This window comes from Rattus rattus, chromosome 4, assembly GCF_011064425.1.
Source record: "Rattus rattus isolate New Zealand chromosome 4, Rrattus_CSIRO_v1, whole genome shotgun sequence".
In the NCBI taxonomy this organism is placed as follows: domain Eukaryota; kingdom Metazoa; phylum Chordata; class Mammalia; order Rodentia; family Muridae; genus Rattus; species Rattus rattus.
This window is the reverse complement of record NC_046157.1, coordinates 2,930,611-2,954,075: the sequence shown is the minus strand read 5'-3', so window position 1 is coordinate 2,954,075 and position 23,465 is coordinate 2,930,611. Positions and strand designations below refer to the sequence as shown.

At 44.3% G+C, this 23,465-nt stretch overlaps 1 protein-coding gene across 3 annotated transcripts in view; it reads left to right on the top strand.

The window, feature by feature from the left end:
* The window catches only part of Med15 (mediator complex subunit 15), a 74,328-nt gene that overhangs the window by 18,166 nt on the left and 32,697 nt on the right, over window positions 1-23,465 (top strand). For all 3 annotated transcript variants that reach the window (XM_032899877.1, XM_032899879.1, XM_032899878.1), the window contains exons 2-4: window positions 6,424-6,511; window positions 19,716-19,767; window positions 22,205-22,234. In XM_032899877.1, the coding sequence (XP_032755768.1) occupies window positions 6,424-6,511; window positions 19,716-19,767; window positions 22,205-22,234 (170 nt within the window). The remainder of the gene's footprint in view (window positions 1-6,423; window positions 6,512-19,715; window positions 19,768-22,204; window positions 22,235-23,465) is intronic.

Here is a 23,465-nt window from a genome sequence, read left to right as displayed (position 1 = left end):
CAAACAGCAACAAGAACAAGGCCAAGAAACCCACTCAAAAGGAGAGGCCAGCCTGGGCTACAGAGCAAGATCCATGACAGTCAGAATTACATAGAAAGACCCTGTCTGAAAAAAAACACCACTAGCATCAAAATAAAACAAAAACAAGAACAAAAGCACACACACACACACACACACACACACACACACACACACACACACACAAGAACCTTAAAAAATGGGGGTTGGGGAGTCTCCTGGTTTTTTGAGCTCAGAATGGTGATTTCTGACCACAAGGGAGAAAGCCATCTTTCTATGTTAGGCATCTGTAGGAGACCAGAGGAGCAGGTACTCTTTCCTTTCATCAGTGTGAAAGAAGGTAGGCCAAGAAAAGAGTCTGGCATTGCCTTGGATGGAGGAAGTAATGAAGAAAGCTGGGGTCAGAGTCCTAATTGAGAGCTGTGAGGGGCCCTTTGGTGATAACTAGGGCTCTAAGAACAGGGCATGGAAAAGAGGATCAGGGAACAGTTGGAGGAAAGACTAGTCTGTTTATTAGTGCAGCCACGGGAGGGTCCTTTGCTAGAGTGGTAGAGTGGTCTACTGTTGAGCATACTCCAGATGAATCAGAGTCTGATGGGGACAGCTTTTCCTGAAGGAGCTGCAGGAACTCACTGGTACCTCATCTGGGCAGACTAATATTTCTGTGTGGTGGAAGTATTAGGATTCCATCTCACCGCACAGTTAAGTAGCTCTGGCTGACCTAAAATTCAGAGATCTACCCACCATTACCCCCACAGAATGCTAGGATTAAAGTAATAGTTCTCACCCTCCCTAATGATGTCTGACTCTTTAATACAGTACCTCATGTTGTAGTGACACCTCCACCACCATAAAATTATTTTTGTTGCTACTTCATAACTAATTTTGCTACTGTTGTGAATTTTAATGTAAATATCTGATATGTGACCCCTGTGAAAGGGTCAGTTCAACCCCAGAAAGGGGTTGAGACCTACAAGTTGAGAAATGCTGGATTAAAGGCTTGTGTTACCAATAGTCCCAGCAGGGTGGGTGGGTGTCTCTCTTTCTTTCTTTCTTTCTTTCTTTCTTTCTTTCTTTCTTTCTTTCTTTCTTTCTTTCTTTCTTTCTTTCTAAAAAGATTTATTTATTTATTTATTGTATGTGAGTACACTGTAGCTGTCTTCAGACACACTAGAAGAGGGCATCGGATCCCTTACAGATGGTTGTGAGCCACCATGTGGTTGTTGGGAATTGAACTCAGAACCTCTAGAAGAGCAGTCAGTGTATATTCTTAACCACTGAGCCATCTCTCTGGTTCTCCAACCCCAGGGTAGGGTTTTTTAATGTTTCAGATATACCATATTCCAAGGGCAGCTGTGGAAGTCAGGGCACCTTCCAACCCTTCTTGGGAAGGAAGTTCTATGCTAAAATGATTAGTCAGTCCCAGTAGGTTCCATTCTAAACCAGACACCAAGGCAACTGTGGTCAGGAGAACTGGGTGGTACAAGAAAGGGGGCTAGTGCCTCGCCCCAAGGGAGACAGAAGTGGCTATATGTGTCAGAGTGCTTGATAAGCATTCTGGGGGTAGTCAAAAGGGACAAGATAGCAGCTAGGTCTATTCCAGTGTGGACTAGAACCAGTCACAGCCTCTGTGGTCTAAGGGAGGACCTGAAATTAACAAAGAGTCTGAATTGGGGGCCACACCCAAGACCAGAAGCGGTAAGGTGCTTGTTAGGGACAAAGTGCAAGGTGCAGGAAGGCCAGGTGCCTGCCTGCTTTCCATTCTACTGGCTAGCTTTGCTGTATGGAGAGTGATCTTCTGACTAGAAATAAGAGTAAAAATATTTTCAGTCATTTGCAGGACTGAAAACAGCAATCAAGGCATCTGGATTTATTAAATATGAAGAGACTTGTCTGTGCAGACACTGCAAATGGGATATGAGATTAGTAGAATATCGTATTGCCCTGCACAGCTCACAGCAGACCTGGCTTCTTCCAGTTGAGGTTGTGTCCAGTCCCTATGGTGTGGTTTGTTGTTTTCGTGGTGTGCCCCACCCCCAGTATATTTAAACTTGTCAGAATAGGATTATTTTTGGCCTCTAGCTATGTTGATGCCCTTCAAACTCTGGGTCACTAAGTCAATGTCCACACCATCTGTATCATGTAATACTACTCTCTTGGGAGGGTAGAACTCACCCTTTGGCAATGTCCTCTGGCATCTGGTAATACAGAAGTAATGAAATTGGTGCTATAAGAATTTAGCTGAGAAGCCAGCAGTGATTCTCACCTTTAATCCCACTACTCAGGAAGCAGAGACTGGCAAAGCTCTGGGTTTGAGGCCAGCCTAGTCTACAGAGCAAGTTCCAGTACAGCTAGGATTACTCAGAGAGACCCTATCTTTGGGGGTGGGGTGGAGTGGGGGGGTCAAAAAACAAAACAGAAAGAAAGGAAAGGAAAGAATTTGCTGAGGAACACTGCCTCCAATGTTATTGGAAGCTCAGGAATACACGACAAGACTTGTTTGGAACTGTAGGAGTGAAAATTCAAGTGCAGGGTTGCTGAGAAAGTTTCTGCTAATGTTTGTTCTCTGAAATTGAGCTCCAGTTAGGTTCTATTCCCATAACAAAAGGAGACAACCCTGATTTACAACTGGCCCTTAGACCATCCGCTTATCAAAGAACAGGCTTTTAAAGGACTGCTCATAGAATAGTCAAGGGTCTCAAGCACTATAAGGCTTGATCCATTTTTAAGCCCCTGTGCTCTTTTCAGGAGAAGCATAATTTTGCTGGGTTTTCTGCCTTAATTCTCACCCTAGGTAACAACCATGACAGGAACAACACTGATGTACTTAAGAAAGGATTCAGGCAGCACCTGTAGTGTAAATACCCATCTGCCCTAGTGGTCAGGCCATAGCTTCCCCTCTTCGTTAAGTTGTTGAGATGTAAGCTGGAACCTGAGGGAGATTTAAGGAGGACTGCGTAGGTGGAATACATAAGCCTAAGGCTGATATAAGCAGGTAGTGTTCTGTTCCCTTTTGTGCTGAATCCTTTGTGTGACTAGCCAGAACTAGTCATGTGCTATTACTAAAAATCCATTCCTTTTCCTTTATTATCCTTTAAGTACTCAGGGTGATTTCTCATGGGAAGGCATATTAACCCCATATCACTGGTACACTTGGCTTACTGCTCACCAAGCACATTTCTTTGTCCAGGTCTCTGATTGTGGTTTGTTTTCCTACGGTCTCAAAGCTGTCACAGTATGCTATATCCTGGATCTGTGTGTTACCTGCATAAAGCTACCTGGTGTTCTCTTGAGTTGAGGCTGTGTTGTGTCAACTGGTAGTAGTGAAGGTCCTTGCCAGCAGTTTGGGAGGACTCTCTTAGGAGTCTGGCTCAGCCTTCAGTGATGACACAGAGCCCATCTGTGCAACTATATCCCTGTCAGATGCCTGTGCTTGCTCCCTCTTTCTGTGTCCACGTGAATGTTGGGAATATGCTACTTATCAACAGTGTTTGATTGACTTGCTGACCTCCCTTGGGGCTGGATATTGGTAGGCTGTTCTGCATCTCTAAATTCTTACTATAGTTCTGTGGTTGTTTACTTCTTGGTCACTTTTATATACCTACCAGAGGTCAGGAAGAGGAACAGGTAGGTCTTTTGAGATAAACGGGAGGCACGATTCTGAACACAGGTTTGTTTCATCTCAGTGACTTTCATCGCCTACTGGGTGATGCTTCCATTTCCAGTGAGAAGCCCCGCAGCCTCAGCACTCTCACACTGGATCTCGAGCGCCTGCTCCTGCTGTGTCTGTTCCTTCCTATGCTTCCTGTGGGCTGGGCTGGGCTTGGTACTGTTCTACTCCATTATTCTCATGTCTCTTGTGGCTCCAGGGATCTTTTCTCATATTTGTGCCATACCTGTATGCACCTTGCCAGAGCCAGAGCCACAGCCAGAGCCAGAACTTCAGAAAGTAGGTAGAAGAGGCCAGAACTTCAGACATGCTGTTAGTAAAGGATCCAGCAGTGTGATGTTTTATATGTAGTTTAATATATTAATTATTGTGGGGTAGAGAGAGTATGAGTATGCTGTGGCATGCATGTTGGGGCCAGAGGGCAACTTTATGGTAGCAGTTCTTCCACCTTTACATGGTCCAGGGATCAACCTCAGGTTGCCAGGCTTGTGTAGCAAGTGCTAACTGCTGCACATCTCACTCTGCGCACGATGTGTTTGCTGTCTCTCACTGATATTTCTACATGGGGTTTTCTGTGATTTCATAGGTGCAGTGCTGTAGTCCACACATGCTTTTTAGTAAGTAGACTGAGTCGGTTTGTGTTTTGGGGGTCAGAATGCTTTTGAGTACCAACTGGACTGACTTTTATCCCACTGAGTTGAAACCCAGAGTCCCCAACTTGCTGATTAGTTTGCCAACAAACCCAGTGTTACAGGAAAATAAGCTGTGACCAACAGTAGCTACTATCTCAGGCCCCATAGCCCAAAGTAATATGCTTCTTATTAGCAGATACGTGCCTGTTCTTTCCTTTTAGAAAATATTTATTTTCTTATTTTCTTTTATGCGTATGAGTGTTTTTCCTGTATGAATGCATGAATACCGAGTACAGTGCCCTCAGAGGCAGAAGATGATATTACATTTCCTGGAACTGGAGTTACAGGTGATTGTAAACCACTATGTGGGTACAGGGAATCAAACTCAAGTCCTGAGAGAGCAGCAAAGTGCTCTTAACCACTGAATCATCTCTCCAGCCCCCACATCTGTTCTTTCTGTGTTGTGTGTACAGGTAGAGGGAGGCAGTATGTGCTCTCAGACCTCTGTTTGGCCCATATGCATAGGTCTTCCCCCAGAGTATGAAAGAGAATGTTTGTTAGGGTGGTCCTGTTTATGTCTGTATATAAATGTGTTTTGATGCTGTGTTACTGTTTTTACAGTGGTGCACTATCTCCTGTCGTTCTTGTATCTCCTGTCGTTCTTGTATCCCCTGTCGTTCTTGTATCTCCTGTTGTTCTTAGTAGTTAGACGTTGGAGCTGGGCTCCTTGATCCTCTTAGGAAGATGTGACAGATAAAAGGTTTCCCCATTTTTTTTTTCCAGAGCTGAGGACCGAACCCAGGGCCTTGCGCTTGCTAGGCAAGCACTCTACCACTGAGCTAAATCCCCAACCCTTTTTTTTTTTTTTTTTTTTTAAGATTTATTTATTTAATGGAAGATGTCTTCAGACACACCAGAAGAGGGCATCAGATCTCATTAAGATGGTTTGAGCCCCATGTGGTTTGGGATTTGAACTCAGGACCTCTAGCAGTCTGCTCTTAACCACTGAGCCATTCCAGCCCAGGCATTTTTATGAAAAATTATAGCTGTCATTGGCTAGTCTGTCTCCTGCCACATATTCCTGGCTTAAGACAATCATTTGCAAAGCTTGCATTTTGATAAATAGAAAAATGAAATATGTTTTGCAAAGGCATTTAATATAATCAAGCTTAATTACAAAAAGGTAAGGCAACTATTCATAGGGTTGGAGATTATTTCTTGACTGAGAGAGTGATCATTTCAATTTTACAATGATTGCAAAAATGTTTAAAAATGCATTGAAGTTTATTTGGCAAATATTTATTCATTGTTATAGTAACCAAATTAATTATTAAGCAACACCTTTATTCCAAGATCCTAAAAATTAAATGACAAACAGGAACTTAGTAATTAATCAAATGCTGAACCCGCCTTTTGTTTTATTTTGTTTGTTACTGAAAGTCAGGAGGACATTATGCAGGAATAGAGATGAGATTGCATTTCTTCAGGTCGGTTTCTCATATTTTCCTTATAATCTCAATATCATGTATTAGTGGAATAATATTTCTTAGTGCACAATGTCTTAAACTAGGAATTTGTTTAATAAACTTGCTTTTGAGCTTGCTTGTGTAAAAAAATAAATAAATAAATAAATAAATAAATAAATAAAAGAAGATGTGACAGATATACACAGACTCTTGCCCTGTGGGAATGGGATGTGACTTGTTTGGACTGTTCATTTTACAGGTGAGAAATGCAGAACTGCAGTCTCACAGTACTCAGATATAGAATTGGGTAGGGGCTCAAGGCACTCACAGGCCTAAACATAGAGGCTGGCTAGCCATCCACTGACCTATAGACAGTGCTGATTGTAAGCAATCTCTTGGGACAGTCCCCTGTACTTCATGCCCAGGGGCTTCTCTTTTCTTTATGGTAATAACCTTTTCTTTTCAACCTGCTTATGGCCCTGCCCTTTTTCTCAGATGTTTAGGTCTGGCCATTGCTATGCTGAGTGCCTCTCCCCGATTCCTCACCACTTCAGCCAGGCTGATTCCCCAGGGACAGGACCTGTCTACCAGGGTAGACTTGCTAGTGTTTGTAAACATCTCTTCTTTTGTATTTCAGTGAGGATGCCATGAGGAAAGCTGGTGTGGCCCACAGTAAATCTAGCAAGGATATGGAGAGTCATGTGTTCCTGAAGGCCAAGACCCGGGTAAGACCTTGCTGGCCAGAGGGCCAGCAGAGCAGTTCCAGGAGGAGTGTGCTGCTGATACTGAACCCTTCTACTGGAATCTCAGAGAAGGGAGTGCTTGCTTGCTGCTCTCGGGTACATCTGGCTTCGCCACAGCACTCTGGAACCTCCCATGTATCCATGGAAAAGTCAAGACTCTTAGGTGGGCACTGTGGCTACAGGCCCTGCCTCTAACCCCGGCCTCATTACTGACCATGCCATAGGAATGTAGTTGGCCCTGTGATTCCCACAGGGAACTCCTTGGATCCCATTGCTTCTATAAAAGAGATGCTGGCTTTGTGCTACACATCCCTGAGGCAGGAGTCTAGAGTCATCCTTGGTTTCTCTGTTCAGGGAGGCGGCCAATGCTGGGGAAGTTGAGGCTGGAACTTTCCGGGTAGAATTGGAAGAAGAATTTCCAGGCTGGTGCAGCACCATGGCCTTTATATAACCTTCCAGTGTGTTAGTTCTCAGGAGTGGAGATTAGAAATGAGACAAAAGGCTGTGAAAGATGGCTTAGCAATTACAAGACCATACTATTCTCAAAGAGGACTCAAGTTCAGTTCCCAGTACCCATGTAGGACGGTTCACAGCAGCCTAAGACTCCATAGACACCTACACTCACGTGCAGCGCATCACTCCACTCCTGCCCGCACCCCTACCCTACCTCTACACAATTTTAATTTAAAGCTGGATGCATGCTTTTAATCTTAGCACATAGGAGGCAGAAGCAAGTGGACTTGAGGCCAGCCTGATCTACATATCAAACGTTAGGCTAGCCAGGGCTACAAGTGAGACCATCTCCAAATAAATAAAATAAGTAATCTTTTTTAAATAAAAGAAGTGATAAAAGTGGAAGAAATGAAGTGAAATTGAAGTGGAGATGGACAGTGTGTTTGTACAAGTATATGGAAGCACAGATTTCAGGAGTTGAGGGCTGCTCTGTGCATGGATAAAATGCATTAGTTTTTCTTTTCCAAGCTTTGTTGAGATTGAATTAAGGTGTATCAAATTCACTCACTGGAGGTGTATAATTCAGTCATGCAGTGTAGTGTTAGAGAATTTACACAAGTTTGTAGGCATTAGCAGTCACACTTGGTTTCCCAGGCCACCAGCTACTGCTTGTCTACTTCCCCATTCGAGCTTGCCTTATCAGCATAGTCAGCATGATGTGGTTTGTGCAACGTCTTTCACATAGCACAGTCTTGTCAGGGTTCATACATGAACTATGCTGTAGTGCGTACCTGATTCCTTTTTCTTCTTTTCAAGGCAAGATTTCATGGTATAGACTAGGCTGGCCTCAACAGAGACCACCTGCTTCTGTATTAAAGGCATGTGCCTTCTTTGTTGAGTTATAGTCCATCCTGAATGGCCGTATCATCTTCTGTACATTGGTGAATCGGTTAGTCTTCATTTGAGTGGTTTTTATTTTGCGTCTATCAATGAGTAATGACTTATTTAAAGTACTCATATACTAGGGGGTTTTGTTGTTGTTGTTGTTGTTGTTGTTGAGACAGGATTTCTTTGTTTAGCCCAGGCTGTCCTGGAACTCATTCTGTAGGTCAGGCTGGCCTTTAACTCAGAGATCTGCCTGCCTCTGCCTGCCTCTACCTCCCGAGTGCTGGGATTAAAGGCGTGTGCTACCACACCACCTGCTTTCATCTACTAGTTTTTGTTTGTTTGTTTGTTTGTTTGTTTTCCAGAACTGGGGACCGAACCCAGGGCCTTGCGCTTGCGAGGCAAGTGCTCTACCACTGAGCTAAATCCCCAACCCCTGTTTGTTTGTTTTTAAGATCTATTTCATTGGGAAAACAAAAAACTCCGTACATACTTGAGGTTCGAGTTTCTAAACTGTTTTCTGGAGTAGCTGTGTTAAGAACACCAAGGAGCCGATTCTGATGCTGTCACACTAGGGTCTCTTTTATTCAAGTGCGGGCTTACTTGATGCCAACTCTGATGCAGCAGGACCAGCAGGTGAAGCCCTGGGCCCTCACCGTGACAAAGTTGTGTAGGAAGTGGGGAGCAAGCATAGGGTGTCCAGCCTGGCAAACATCTAACTGAAGGACTACTGTAAGCCAGTAGTGCTCTGGAGCAAGGCCATGAATAATCACAAACGTCTGAAAGTGCATCTGAAACAAGCAGACTAATTTTGATTGACTGTTGCCAGGGAATAGCTAGGGAGTGACTCTGGGGTATGGGCCAAGGACAAGCTATGGGGTCCATCCTGGTACCTGGTGCAGCTTAGGTTCAGCTGCAGGCCAAGTTCTTACGAGACCAGTCCCAAGATGGAGTAGGTTTGTCCTCTAAGCTGCATGGAGTCTACCAGTAGCATAAGGCTCTGTTGCCCCCAACATTTGCCATTGTCTTTGCTATGTGTGTGAGAAGTGGTCGCCAGTACTTCTGATTGCTGTTTGTCTGTGTAGTGATGATGTCACATGTCTGTAGTGCTTTTGAGCAGTTTGTAAACATTCTGTGGTAAAATGTCCATTTTTATCCTTAGGTCATTTTTTAATTAAGTTATTGATCTTTTTAGTAATTTTTATATATTTGGATATCTAGATCATATAATTTGCAAATATCTGGGAGATGGAATATTTTTATTGTTTAGGTCTCTGTGTGTGTGTGTGTGTGTGTGTGTGTGTGTGTGTGTGTGTGTGTGTGTGTGTGTGTGTGTGTGTGTGTGTGTGTGTGTGTGTGTGTGTGTGTTTGATGTCACTGCTGTTACCAGGAACTCTATCACTGAGGTATATCCCCAGCCCTATTATGACTTTCCTTTTGTTTTTGGTTTTGTTTTTTTTTTTTTTGGTTTTTTTTTTCGGAGCTGGGGACCGAACCCAAGGCCTTGCGCTTCCTAGGCAAGCGCTCTACCACTGAGCTAAATCCCCAACCCCTCCTTTTGTTTTTTGAGATATGGTTTCTCCATGTAACCCTCATTGTCTTGGAACTTGCTAGGTAGAGCAGGCTGGCCTCATTTTACAGAAATCTGTTTGCTTGTCTCCTGAGTGCTAGGATTAAGGTCGTAGGCTACAGTTAAAGGAATTTTGGTAGAGACTTAATTGAATGAAGTTGGATGTAATAGTGCACACCTTTAATCTTAGTACTTGGGAGGCAGAGGCTGGTGGTTTTCTGTGAGTTTGAAGCCAGTTTGGTCTACATAGTGAGTTCCAGGACGGCTGGTGCTGTAAGTGCTTGGGACTATGGGGTTCCGGGTAGGGACTGATAGGCAGGACCAGATGACATCAACAACAAAAACCTTACTTGAATCATTTATTTCCAAAATGTAAGTTTTGTTGATTCAGCTTGCTTATCAGTCTAAAGCTTTGTGTCTTAAAGGAATAACCCTTTGGTTCTCCTGAGTCTGTGAGTCTGAAGTTGGGTTGGCACTTCTCCTTGTCTTACTTCTGATTTCTTGTGGCTGCTTTAGGGGTTGGGCTGGGCTGGGCTCAGAGGTCCATTGAAGGCTTCGCTCATGACTGTATGCTCCTCTAACCTACGTAGCTTTCACGGGGTCACTAGTGACATAACGGAGACTCCATTACATCGCTGTGTTTGTGTTTCTGAGGGAAGAGGTGGAAGCTTCTGGTCTTCAGAAGTCCTAGAACATTCTCTGGATACCAGCAGTTTAAGGCCAGTGCGGAGGTTCAGAGAAAAGATGCCTCTGCCTTTTGGTGTGATCAGTATCCTGTTTGGACCAGGGAGTACAGTGACTCTTGCATGGCCACCACAGAGACTGGCCATCTCAGAGAGCTTTCCAGTGGCTGATGAATAGGCCATAGATACCAAAGCAGGAACTAGAGCTCAGCCTCTCACCAGTGCAGTTCACTCCGCCTTGTCTGTGAGTCACAGCCTATTGACTGTTGGAAGTAGTGCCTTGATGATACATCTTTTCAAGCTGTCTCTACCTCCCTGACTCCACAAGGAGGCTCTGACTGACTGGAAGAGAGCAGTTTGTAAGAGCAGTGGTTACCAGCCTGTATTTTTTTGTCTTGATTTTTTTTTTTTTTTTTGAGACAGGTACTCACCATGAAACTTTTGACTAGCCTGAAACTCACAGAAATCACCTGCCTCTACCTTCCAAGTGCTGGGATTGAGGACATGTGCCCCATGCCTGGAAGTCTCTGTAGTTTTCTAGACAGGATGTTTGAGCACTGACATCTGAGTGCCCTCTTTTTATCTGCTCTTCCCCATGGAGGTCGATGCCTATTATGGTAGTGAGAACCTTTCTAGTTATGGAAGAAGGGAATGGTCTTGCCTTGAAATCCTGACAAGCATGCAGGTCCAGAAGCACCCACACCTGAAGGAAGCCAGGATTTCATTAGTCACTCTGGCTGTTCAGTGTAGACTCAGGAGAGCCATGAATGTTCTTGTCTGGAAGTGTGTACCAAACTTTTGCTCAGTGGTAGGCACAGGCCTCCACTGTGTGGGCTTGTGTGTAAAGTTCTCCTCAGGCTTCATGATTCATTTACAGAATCTAAAGTGATGTGCATGATAAATCCATATCATCAGTACTTAAAATATTCGAGCCCACCTGACTCCTCACTCAGCCCTAGAGTACTCAGTGGTAGATTAGTCACTTATTGTGATGCTGTGATAAAATGCCTTACAGGAAGCAACTTGTGGAGGAAAGGGTTTATTTCACCTTACAGTTGAAGGTACAGTCCAGCATAACCAGAACGTCATGGCGGCCTAAGGCACGTTGCAGCTCAGTCAGGAACCAGCAGTGCTGGCTCAGCTACCTAGCTGCTTTTAATGCAGTCCAGGACACCAGCCCAAGGAAAAGTGCTGCCTGCCTACAGTACAGCCGGGAGGGCCTTTCTGCTTCCCTTAACCTGGTCTAGATGAGCACTCAGAGACATGTGCACAGAGGTGCCTCTCGGGTGAGTCCTGCTTTTATCAATAGTAACCATCCTACATAGTTACAGGGCAACTCAGATTCTAACTCCCTACCCAGGCTAGTGGACAGTGGGGATGTTTGGGTGTCAGGGCTGACAATCTTGGCCATCTCTCTTACTATCTTCCATCTACCGAAGCACAAAATATTCAGGTCCACTCTCTTTGATGTCCTTAATACCCGTGTGTTGGACTGCTCTCGGTCTAAAGGAGGTTAAGAGAGAAAGGACAGTTGAGGTCTGGGGTGATGGGCCATGTTAGTAATGGCAGCTTCATACACTCCGACCTGCCTTGCATTCACTGAATGAGAAGGCATCAGGTGTGCGTAGCAGGAATGTAGCATGCAGTCTGGAGAACAAGACTGGAAAGAACAAGCAAAAAGCCTGAGGTCCAGCTTCCTGTGCCATTTGAACGTATCTTTCCCTTTCCACTTATTTGCCCAGAGTTGAGACACTGGAAATGCTCTGTGAAAGAATTGAGAAAAACAGGCCTAGGTTAGGTGTGAACCACATGAAAAGATTTGTGGGGGGGGGTTGCTGTCTGGTTTTATTTGTTTGTTTGTGACAAGTCTCTATATAGCTGGAACTAGAACTCACCGTGTAGACCAGGCTGGCCCTACCTCTATCTCCTAAGCACTGGGATTAAAGTCATATACCATCAGACCAGGTTTTGTGGGGTTTTTTTGTTTTTTTTATTTTTTTTATTTTATTTTGAGGCAGAGTCTCATATTAGGCTAGTCTCAAAATAATTCAGAAATAAGTTCTTATATTTAGCATTATTTTATTGACATGAATGTCAAAAGAATTTCATGCAGAAGAGTGGCCCTTTTAGCAAATCGTGCTGTGACAACTGGATTGCCATATATATATATATATATATATATATATATATATATATATATATATATATGATACTGGTTTAGACCTTAGCTTCATTTGGTGTACAGAAATCAGCTCTTCGTGGCCATTGAGATGGGTTAGTGGGTAAGGACATTTGCTGCCAGGCCTAATGACCTGAGTTTACTCTCAGGAACTCGAATGGACCTAGAAAGAACATATAAGGGACCCTACCACATGCCAGAATGAAACTGGTTAACTTCTGATGCAGGGACTGCTGTCTAGCTAAATCTAGTTTACTCCTTCCAATTTCCTATTTCCCTTTACACTGGATTTAACAGTTGTTTCATTAGGAATGTTTTTATTCTATCTGTATATTTATTTTACTAAAATATATTAGATCAGATCATTCCATAACTTATACTACTTGCAGAAATTATGACTTGGATAAACAATCTTTAAAGATAATAAAATATCTATCATTTTTAAAAGAGGTTCAGTCATTCTTGGCTATGTAATAACCAGAAGCTGTTATCTAACTCAAAACCACAAGGATTTATGCCTACATTTCCTTCAGAGAACAAGGTCATAAATTCAGACTCACCCACCTACCCACCCCCTTGAGACAGGATTTCCCTGTGTAGTCCTGGCAGTTCTAGAACTAGCTCCATAGACCAGACTGGCCTTGAACTCAGAGATCCAAAAAGAAATTTATTCAAAAAACAGCATTTATGGAAAGCTCCATATTTCTCTTCAACTACCTGGAAAAAGTGAGACTCCCTTAATTTAAATTCTATAAATCAAAATAATCTTTCATTTAAAAAATTTAAAAATAATAGAAAAGCACTAGTCATAAGTAGAACACATTTTCAATCCTAGCATCAGGAGGCAAAGTCAGGCAGCTTCTGAATGGCCTGCCTGGTCTACAGAGTGAAATCCAGAACAGCCAGCCAGGGCTCCATAGACTGTCTCATAACAAAAAATTGTAGTGAGTTTCAGGGAAATCAGGGCTACATAGGATAGAAGGGGTGTCTCCCTCCCTCCCTCCCTCCCTCCCTCTCTCTCAGAAAAAAAAAAGGGGGGGCAGAAAGAGGGGCTTGAGAGCAGCCGAGGATCTGAGTTCAGTTCCCCCCTCCCATACTGGGTGGCTCACGACCGCCTACAACTCCAGTTCCAGGTGATGTCATATTCTCATCTGGCTCCCATGAGCATCTGTCTGTGTACACATAAACCCAGAGAGACACATAATGTAAGATGAGGGTTTTGAGAAGGAGCTCAGTGATTAAGAGCACACAGTGCTCCTGCAGAAGATCTGAGTTCAGTTCCCAGCATCCACATCAGGCAGTTCCAACCACCTGTTAACTCTAGCCCCAGAAAGACAGTGCCCTCTTCTGTCTTCGTCTGGCACTGCACTCGTGCACCACCCTCCACATGTACACATTTTAAAAATAAAATCAGATATTATGCGTTCTTTTGGGACTTAGTAATAATAAGAGGCAAGGTGAGAGTAATTTAAAACAGTCTATTTGATGTGCTCCCCCATATTGTGGATTGAACCTAGGGTCAGCCAGAGGGACTGGTGACAATATATACTGGAATCCAGTTGCTCCTGCTGCCCAGCGATCCTTAGCTGGTGTGACAACTCTAAGGGGAAGACATTTCCTTAAGGAATGGCGTCACACCCTTTGGACAGTCGCTTTTGTCAGCCCCCTTCCCAGACACGTGGTCAGGCCCTGCATCCCAACCTTTACCTTCTGAACCTCTGTGCTTACTTCTGAGTGCTGGGTCCCAGGTTTACGTGACCACACTTAGTTTGTGCAGTGCTGGTTATTAAAGCCAAGGCTCTGTGCATTAGGCATGTGCTGTACTATAATCAGGCTACATCCCTAGCCGTAGACAACAGCTTTATAGCTGCAATTCCAAAAGCACAAGCAACAGAAGAAAACAGGCAATTCTGACTACGAGTGGTCAAAGGCAGCTGCCAAGCCTGATCAACTTTAGTTGTATCCCTGCCACCCACATGGCAGGAGAGAACCAGTTCCTGCAAGTTGTTTTCTGACCTCTACTTGCATGTATGTACCATGTCCACTCTACATATAAAGTTAATCAAAATACAAACTTTCTGTGGATTATAGGACACATTAAAAGAATAAAAGAACAACTCCTGGCATAGCAGAAAATATGAATAATATTTGATAAGGGTTGACTCTCTAGTTTATATAAACAACCCTAAAAATAGGCAAAGGATTTGAGTAGTTATTCTCACACTAAGGTATAAAATGGCCAATGTGCACATGAAGAGCTATTCACCACCACTTATGTCTAAGGCTAGTGAGATGGCTCAGTGGGTAAACGCTGGTAAAAGCAGTGCAAGAGAACCAACTTGTAAGAGTTGTCCTTGACCCTCACACATGTGCAGTGACACAAGGTGTCCACACACATGTCATAGATACACACATGCACACATAATAGATAAAGTAAATTAGAAAAATAAACACTGTGAGAGGTAGACATAATGACATACTCTTAGAATTCTAGCACTCGGGAGACTGAGTCGGGAGGAGTGCCACAAGTTCAAGGCCAGTCAAGGATTCTGAGATAGTGAAACCCTGCCTCAAACAAACAAAACTCCAAACCATAGTTTGATACCAGTTCATACCTATTATGATGGCTGTGATTTTTTAGAATATTTATTTATTATACATAAATACACTGTAGCTGTCTTTAGACACACCAGAAGAGGGCATCAGATCTCATCACAGATGGTCGTGAGCCACCGTGTGGTTGCTGGGAATTGAACTCAGGACCTCTGGAAGAACAGTCAGTGCTCTTAACCACTGAGCCATCTCTCCAGCCTGATTTTTTTTTTTTTTTAAAGAAAATGTATGGGGTTGGGGATTTAGCTCAGTGGTAGAGCGCTGCCTAGGAAGCACAAGGCCCTGGGTTGGGTCCCCAGGTCCAAAAAAAGAACCAAAAAAAAAAAAAAAAAAAAAAAAAAAAAAAAAAAAAAAGAAAATGTATAGCTGGAAGTGATATATCTGTACTCTCTGTTACTTGGGACCTGTTGCAGGATGACTTTAGAAAAGCAAGGTAATGTTATAAGACCCCTGTTAGAAAATACAAAAGACAGGAAGCAGTGTTAACAAAATATAGGGAAAACAGAGCTCTCGTCCATTGCTGTAAAGTGCTGCAGCTGTTATGAAAAACACCATAGTGACTTCTCAAAGGATGATGACCCACTCTATGTATGTACTCTTAGGTATTACTTAGCATAAATGAAACATGTCCATTAGAAACTTGTACTGATGTGTCTAAAGTGGAGGGGCTGGAGAGGTGGTCTTAGTGTTCAAGAGCATTGTCTGTTCCTCCAGAGGACCAGGGCTCATTCCCACATCCTCTAGTGGATCGTAACACTGGTAACTCCAATTCCAGGGCATGTAATGCCCACTTCTAGTCACCTTAGTCACTGCATGCACTTGGTGCATAGACAGACGTGCAGGCAAGATACCCATACAGAAACTAAAGTAGTAACCTCTTAAAGCCCAAAGTAGGGACAACTCAAATGCCTGTCAGCTGATGGGTTGATAAACAGAATATGTCCACATCTAGCAATATTGTCTGACCATTTAAAGTATGAAATGTTCATGCTAACACAAAGTGAGTCTTTTTTTTTTTTTTTTTTCCGGAGCTGAGGACCAAACCCAGGGCCTTGCGCTTGCTAGGCAAGCGCTCTACCACTGAGCTAAATCCCTAACCCCCACAAAGTGAGCCTTAATAACTTGATAAACAGTCTGTATGTGAAGTAGAACAGGCACAAAGAACTGAATTTTGAGCCTTTTGAAGTCTGCATTTGAGTGGTGGCACCACACACATTTAATCCCAGCACTTAGGAGACAGAGGCAGGTGGATCTCTGAGTCCAAGACCAGCCTGGACTACAAAGTGAGTCTAGGACAGCCAGGGCTCCACAGAGAGACCCTGTCTCAAACAAAACAAAACAAAACAAAACAAAATAAAAGCCAACAACTGCATTTTGTGTGTACTTTGATAAGATCTGTAACAGGCAGATGGATGGTGAATTAATGGCTTCCTGTGTCCGGTTAATAAATGACTGACCACAGATCCAGAGGCTCTGCCCTGGGGGCTGACCTTCATTTGTCTTGTCTGTGGTTGACTAGTTTAGCTTTGTTCCTGCCTGCATTTCTTTCCTTCTTTTCCTAACAGGGCCTCCCTTAGTCCCCTCCGGTCTTGAACTCACCCTTCTACCCTGCTTTTTCATCTTGTGACCCAAACCATGAAACAGCACGTTTTTGAAGTAATGAGTAAAGCTCCATAGTTTCCCTTTGGTGGCTCTGTTGAGATTGACCTACGGAGTTGTTTGAACGTGTCTTTCATCTTAGACCATGTATGTTTTAGAGTATGAGTGCCTAGCCTTCTCCTGTCATTGACACACAGCTTCCACCAGTGACCAAATGTGATCCGTGTTAAACTTAAGATGCTCTTGCAGCTTCGCTTGTGTCCCTGTTCTCTCCACAGAGAACTGGTGCAGTTTGGGGTTTTGCTTATGCTTTTTCTTCTTTCATAGAAAAGGACCACTTAAAAGATTGTTTTCCCTCTGTAGTATTCTGTCAACAACTTGATTTTTGGTTCTGTTGAGTTTTGAGTGTTTCTTTTGGTTTCATCTTTTCAGGTGTTTGAACTTGGCTTTCTGAGTGCAAACCAATAGCATAACATGTTAGAAAAAGCCCCTCTCCTGCCTGGTTCCTGATATTTGATACTTTCCTGTGCTTTGGTCTAACTTGGCGTATGTTTTGTGCAGATTTTTATAACTGTATTCAGATTCCTTGGGTCTTATACTCACAGTAGCATGTGATGCAGGGTAGTGGATGATACTGGTGTTTCCCTTCTGGTTTCTTATGGGAGCTTGTTCTAGACAACTGCCCTTTGTTCTTTCTACAGGACTAATGGGTATTTTTGAAAGTCTGTGAGACTGACACTATACCTGGGCCTGGTACTTTGTACCTTTTGGGTGTGTATACTCTGGTTCTGGTGTTGTTGTTTATAGTCTCATAATATCCAGCTTTGGGTATAGCCTCAACACATCTAATTTTGATGTTGAGCAGTAGAGGAGTAGAGATAACTCCACCTCTTTTCTTGGTGTTCCTGGAAGTTTTGAGGACTTTGGAGATGAAGGAACAGAGGCTGGGAATGCTCACACCTATGAGAAGGCCAGCCAGGCTACCAATGCCTACAGCCAAGACACATAAGGTAGCCAAGCCTTGGGGTCAAGGGCTCAGTGACAGTAGCTGAGGTCTCCTCTAGAAAATCTCCATGGCAACTCGCCCATACACAGCCCCAACGTGTTCCTAGATGCCCAGTCCTTGGGAGATGCATGAAATGTATTCTGCATGTGAGAAAGCTCTGTAACTAATTGTTCTCTGTGCTACATCCGTCTCTCCTGGTCTATTGAGCTGAATTGGACCTTAATGGCTATCATACTGTAGGCCAGGAGTGTGGTGCTAGCCATCTCAACATGGTGTGTCAACCCACCTGACTCTAGGAATTAGGTTTTTTTATTGTTTTATCCCAACCTATGTGTGGATAAGACTTTGGGGACTTGCTTCTATGTTCCGTCTATTGTGTCCTACGTCTAAGTAAACATAGGTCATTCCTTTTAGAACTTATTCCTTCCAGTCAAGTCTTTCATGGTGGCAGGTAAAACAAAGAAACAAACAAAAACAAAAAGCTCTGCCTGCTGAACTATTTTCAAGATAATAGGAGGAGATAGTACAGGCCTTTAACAAGAAGCTCTTGCCTGGCTCTAGGGTTCTCTTCCACTGGACCTTGGCAATTTCATTTCCATTCCTGATTCTTCAGCTCCAAACACCCCTTGTTCCTCATTCACCACAAGATCATACTTTGGATAGTAAGCCTCAGCAGACCTCTGATTGTGGGGATTTCGTCCACCATTGTCTTTTCAGTCAGAAATTGATGAGGCATTGGAAATGTACCCAGAACCTCTTGTTGACAGAACCTCTTCCATGTTCCTCTCTTTCAGCTGTGCCTTCTTTCCCACTCTGACCCTAGCCCTTTGTGACAGATTTTTCCTGGTTTCCCCCTCTTACTCTGTGCTGATTCCTTTAGCTGGGAAATAATGATAAGTGGAGTCTGTTCAAGGTAGATAACAGTTGTGGACAGTCCTAAGGTCTGCACACTCGCGTAGTCCATCTTCTTCTGTCTTCCCTTTGTCGTCTCTTCAGTCCCAAGAAGATTTGGAGAATAGTCATACAAATAGTAGAGACAGGGCATTTCAGTAGGGGGAAAGATAGATGACAAGAGCTGTAAACCAAGCATCTCTTTGTTGGCCTCTGGGTAGACTCACGGTAGTGATTTCCCTACAATACTGGAGTGGGTATCCTTAGATGGACAGAAGATAGGCAGCAGAAGCAAGTCCCACTGGGCACTTTCTGAAATGGGACAGCACAGAGAGAAGGCTTGTTCAGGTAGTGGTCTTCATCTGTCACATTTGAGACAACTAACATCTGTGCAACTAACAGAAGAGCATTCCTAGTCATCCTGGAAGTTTTAGAGAGCATTGGAGAAGAAGGAAGGACCATACCTCTCTTTTGGAACACTCATGCAGATTGGTGTGTGCATATCTGTCTCATCAGCAGGGGAAAGGCTACCACAATGCTGGCATAGAAAGCAAAAGCACTAACTTACCAATAGTGCACACTCGTGACCTTGGGCAAGGCTTCAGACACTGCACACTGACTGCCTTGTAATAAGGGGGTGCTGCCTGTGTCCTGTACTACTCACTGCCTGATCCTACCTGCCCTTGGGGGTGGGGGTGAGGTGGCGTGGAATCAACTACACAAACTCTGACATTGACCTGGGAACAGGTAAGAAACACCAAAGGGAGCTCATCTGAACGCTGTTACAAGGTCCTTTAAAACCCTCCACCCATGCCCCATTGGTCCCACGGAAGCATCTCTTCTAAACAGCAGTCCCCATTGGCTGGCATTGTCTGTATCAGCAATCTTCAGTCTCACAGGCAGTCTTCAAGTAGGTCCTCCTGCAGGAGATGCCTTTGCAGCTGCATGTACCTACAAGAGGGGACTTTCTTAGCTGAAGTGCTCTTCATATTAGGGTGGAAGCTCTCTACCCTCTTCTTTTTTTTTTTTTTTCGGAGCTGGGGACCGAACCCAGGGCCTTGCGCTCTCTACCCCCTTCTTAATTTGTGCCTCTGAGGGGGGAAGTCACCGACAGCTCCCCTACAAGAGATGGATTCCAGAGGAAGCCAATGGGCATGAGTGGCTATGGTCATCTCAGGCAGTTTCAGAGTCCAAGGCTTGAAGGATGAAACTCAGCTGGGTGGCTGGGCTATCAAGGGGTAGAAAGGGAAAGTCACTTGTCTTTCTTTCTCCATTTGGGATTAAAGTACTTCTGTTTTTACTTTTAGGATGAGTATCTTTCCCTTGTGGCCCGACTCATTATCCATTTCCGAGATATTCGTAAGTATGAATTCCTATTTGGGGATAATTGTGGCTGCCTGTTTTGTGGCAGTGTAGTAGGAGCTCTCAAGGTGGCCTCAGCACCTGAGTTGGAACAGTGCATGTTTCTCTTGCTGCCTCAGGATTCCCCACCTTCCTAGGCCTTAAATGTGGCTCTCAAAGTGATTTAAGTTTGCTATTGTTCTCACTTGTCCATTCAGTCTCCTTCGTTAAGATTTAGCATTTGCCCCTGGGTAGTTCTTAAGTAAGCAGTTTACCTTGTAAAAGGGGTTTATTCCCTAAAAGTTGATTTTATTAATCCTAGGAGGCCTGAACTATGTGTTTCTATTAAACGGGGCATTTTTAAGTCGGTTCTGGAGTCCCTGCTCCCTCTCTTTGCTGGGCTGAGGGTCCCTTCCCTCATGGCTCCTCTGATCCTAGTAGGTACTGTTGTGGTGCTGTTGGCTGGCAAGGACTTCCCTGGCTTTTCAGATGTGAGTTACCATAGCCTCCTGGGGCAGGATGCTTGGCACACTTACATTAGGCAGAGGTGTGCCAGGTGCTTCTGGATGGCCACAGACAGTTTGATGAACACTGAGCTCCAGTCGGCAGTGCTCCTCCCTGCTGTATAAGCACTGTCCTAATTCCCGCATGGTTTGGTTGTAGATTGTAGCTGCAGTCACTGCTTCAGTGTTAGGCCACTAAGAGCAAGGGAGGACATTGTGAATTCCAAGGCTCCGTGATAATTACTCCACATGGCCTTTACAGAAAGGATTGTTTTATTATTTACTAAATGATGTGCGTGTCTGTGTGGGGTGCACATGTGAGTGCAGGCGCCCATGGAGCCCAGAGTCATCAGGTCCCCTGGAACTGGAGCTGTTAGTGAGGCTCTGGGGAGCAAACTGCGGTCTGCTGGTCGCTGAGTGCATTCTTAGTCAAGTGTGATGGCTCAGACTTTAATCCCAGCACCCAGGAGGCAGAGGCAAAGGCAGAGGCAGAAGGATTTCTGTGAGTTTGAGGCCAGCCAGAAATACACAGTGAGTTCCTATCTCAAAATAGAGAAAAAAACCCTGTCGTTCTTCTTCCCCCCAACCCCCTCCACCCCCACCACAAAAAAAAAAAAAAAAAAAAAAAAATAGAAGTAAAAGGAATTAACAAGTCATGTTCTTTTTTTTTTTTTTTTTTTTCAGAGCTGGGGACCGAACCCAGGGCCTTGCGCTTGCTAGGCAAGTGCTCTACCGCTGAGCTAAATCCCTAACCCGCAAGTCATGTTCTTAAACACTGTCATAGTCAGTGTCTACTGCTCTGATAAACACATGACCAAAAAGTAACTTGTGGAGGAGAGCATTACTCTGTCTTACAGTTTCAGGTACAATCATCACTGAGAACATCAGGACAGGAATGAAAGCAGAAGCCATAGATGAGTCCTGCTTACTGGCTAACTCATGATTGGCTCAGCCTGCTGTCTGCTGTCTTAAAGCACCCAGGACCACCAATCCAGTGGTGGCACTGTGCACAGTGAGCTGGGCCCTTCCACATCAATCATCAATCAAGAAAATGGCATCACTGGTTTGCCCACAAGCCAGTCTGGTGGGGGCATTTCCTCAATTGAGGTTCCTTCTCCCAAAACAAAACAAAATGGCTACAGCTTGTGTGTCAAATTGACATAAAACTAGCCAGCCCAACCATTGAACTGTCTCCTCAGCCTAATTCCACACTAAGTTTTTACCAGAATGGCCAGCAAGGTAGACTCCACAAGAACTTAGAACATGTAGGGGAGAGAAAGACTTAAGAGTCGGTCTATAGAGCAGTTAGTTGGAGCTCCTGGCATGGATTTCCGTGCCCAGCTCTTTAGGATGGTGACCTGAGATACACACAGCCCTCAGGGCTCAAGTGGGAGGCACCACCAGTCATTGGATGCTCCTTCTGGGAGACAAGGTCCTCAGCCTTGAACAACCTCAGATAGCACCTTGTAGATTCCCTCACCTAGAATGAGATAATGTCACAGTAGAGTGAGCTGAAAGTGAAGATGCGTGAGTTCTCAGAGCTGGGCTTTCAGCCCCAGCATGGATTCCTGCCACTCCTGTTTGTGATTCAGGTTCTGAGTCTTGGAAGAAAGGAACAGCTCAGCAGTCTCAGCGTGTGCTAGCCTTGGACATAGTTCACTGAGATGGACCCCAAGTTTCTTTGCCCACTCTGCTCCCAGACTCCTTTTGTATGCAGTAGTGCTGGGCAGAGGTCTCTCTTTTGTCATTACTAGGGTACCAGTGGCTCCTTGGGATTGAGGCTAGAGGAGGCTAGCCTCCTGGAGGCTCTGTCGACCTTGTTTTTATGTAAGGTCAGTTTAGCTTTAGCAAATGGCCTCTGCTCAGAACCTGCAGACCTGACCTACTCAGGAGAAATGAGTGTACATGCAAAACTGTTTACATTTGGGTTTTCTGTTTGTGTTTCTCTGTAGATAACAAGAAATCCCAAGCCTCTGTCAGTGGTAAGTCTTCCTTCTGAGACTATTATCTCCACCCTCCAGTATAGTGTGGCAGAAATGAGATAGTGTGTGCATAGGTCGGCCACTTGTGGGACAGGAGCATTCAAAAGATCTCAGGTGAGGTGGCACTGGTTGGCCGTGCCCCAGCTTCTACTCTACCCTTTGGTTTCTTGCAGACTGAAGACAACCCAGTGCTTTTCCATCTTGTTTTATTTAGAAGGCTTCGACATATGACCTAGGAGAACCACTGTAGCACAGTATAATAGCCCATATAATAAGTCATAGACAGCAGCTGTGGCGACTCGCTTTCTCTCTCTCTCTCTTTTCGGGGAGGGTGTGTGTGTGCTTCAGATAGGTTCTCTTTATGTAGCTCTGGCTGCCATGGAGCTCTACGTTGTCAGGCTGGTCTCAAATCAGTAGAGATCTGTCTCCTGTGCCTCCCAGGTGCTGGGGCAAAAGATTTGTACCACCATAGCCAACTGTGTTCACTTTCTTTTTGTTGTTTTGATTTCTCTGTGTAGTCCTGGAACTCATCCTGTAGTCCAGGTTAGCCTTGAACTCAAGATCTACCGGCCTCTGTCTCCTGAGTGCTGGGATTACCCACCGTTTTCACTTTCTTAAGTTACAAGAAACTTTCTTGAGTTCAGAAATCTATTTTAATTTCAAGGTTTATTATATAAGGGACATTATGTCCACTGAATTGTACCCTGGGCTTTGTCTTCTGGGCTGCCATCATGAGGTTTGCCGATCCACTTTGGCCAGCTGATCTTTAGTCTGTCAGAAAGGATGTGAGGTTCTTCGAGAGAGTGCTTGCCTATATATCATGTACAGAGTAATATATATGTGTGTGTGTGTGTGTGTGTGTGTGTGTGTGTGTGTGTGTGTGTGTACTTATATATGGTTCTGCGAGAGAGTGCTTGCCTATATATACACCTGTACATGATATATAGGCAAGCACTCTCTCGGTATATATATATACATCAGGTACAGAGCTCTGTCTGCAGAACCACCACCACCACTATCACCCAAAAAAAAAAAAAAAAAAAAAAGGGTGCATTAGCATTAGACTATGTAGCTACAGACCTGGAGCTATAAGTGCCTAAGCCTCTATAGTTCCCCAGCCCAGGACTGGTCAAATGCATATGGCCTGGAGAACGCTGGCCTCTGCAGTGTTGAAGCATAGGCTCATTGGGCACCACCCAGATTCTATGGCCAGATGACCAGCCAGGTAGTA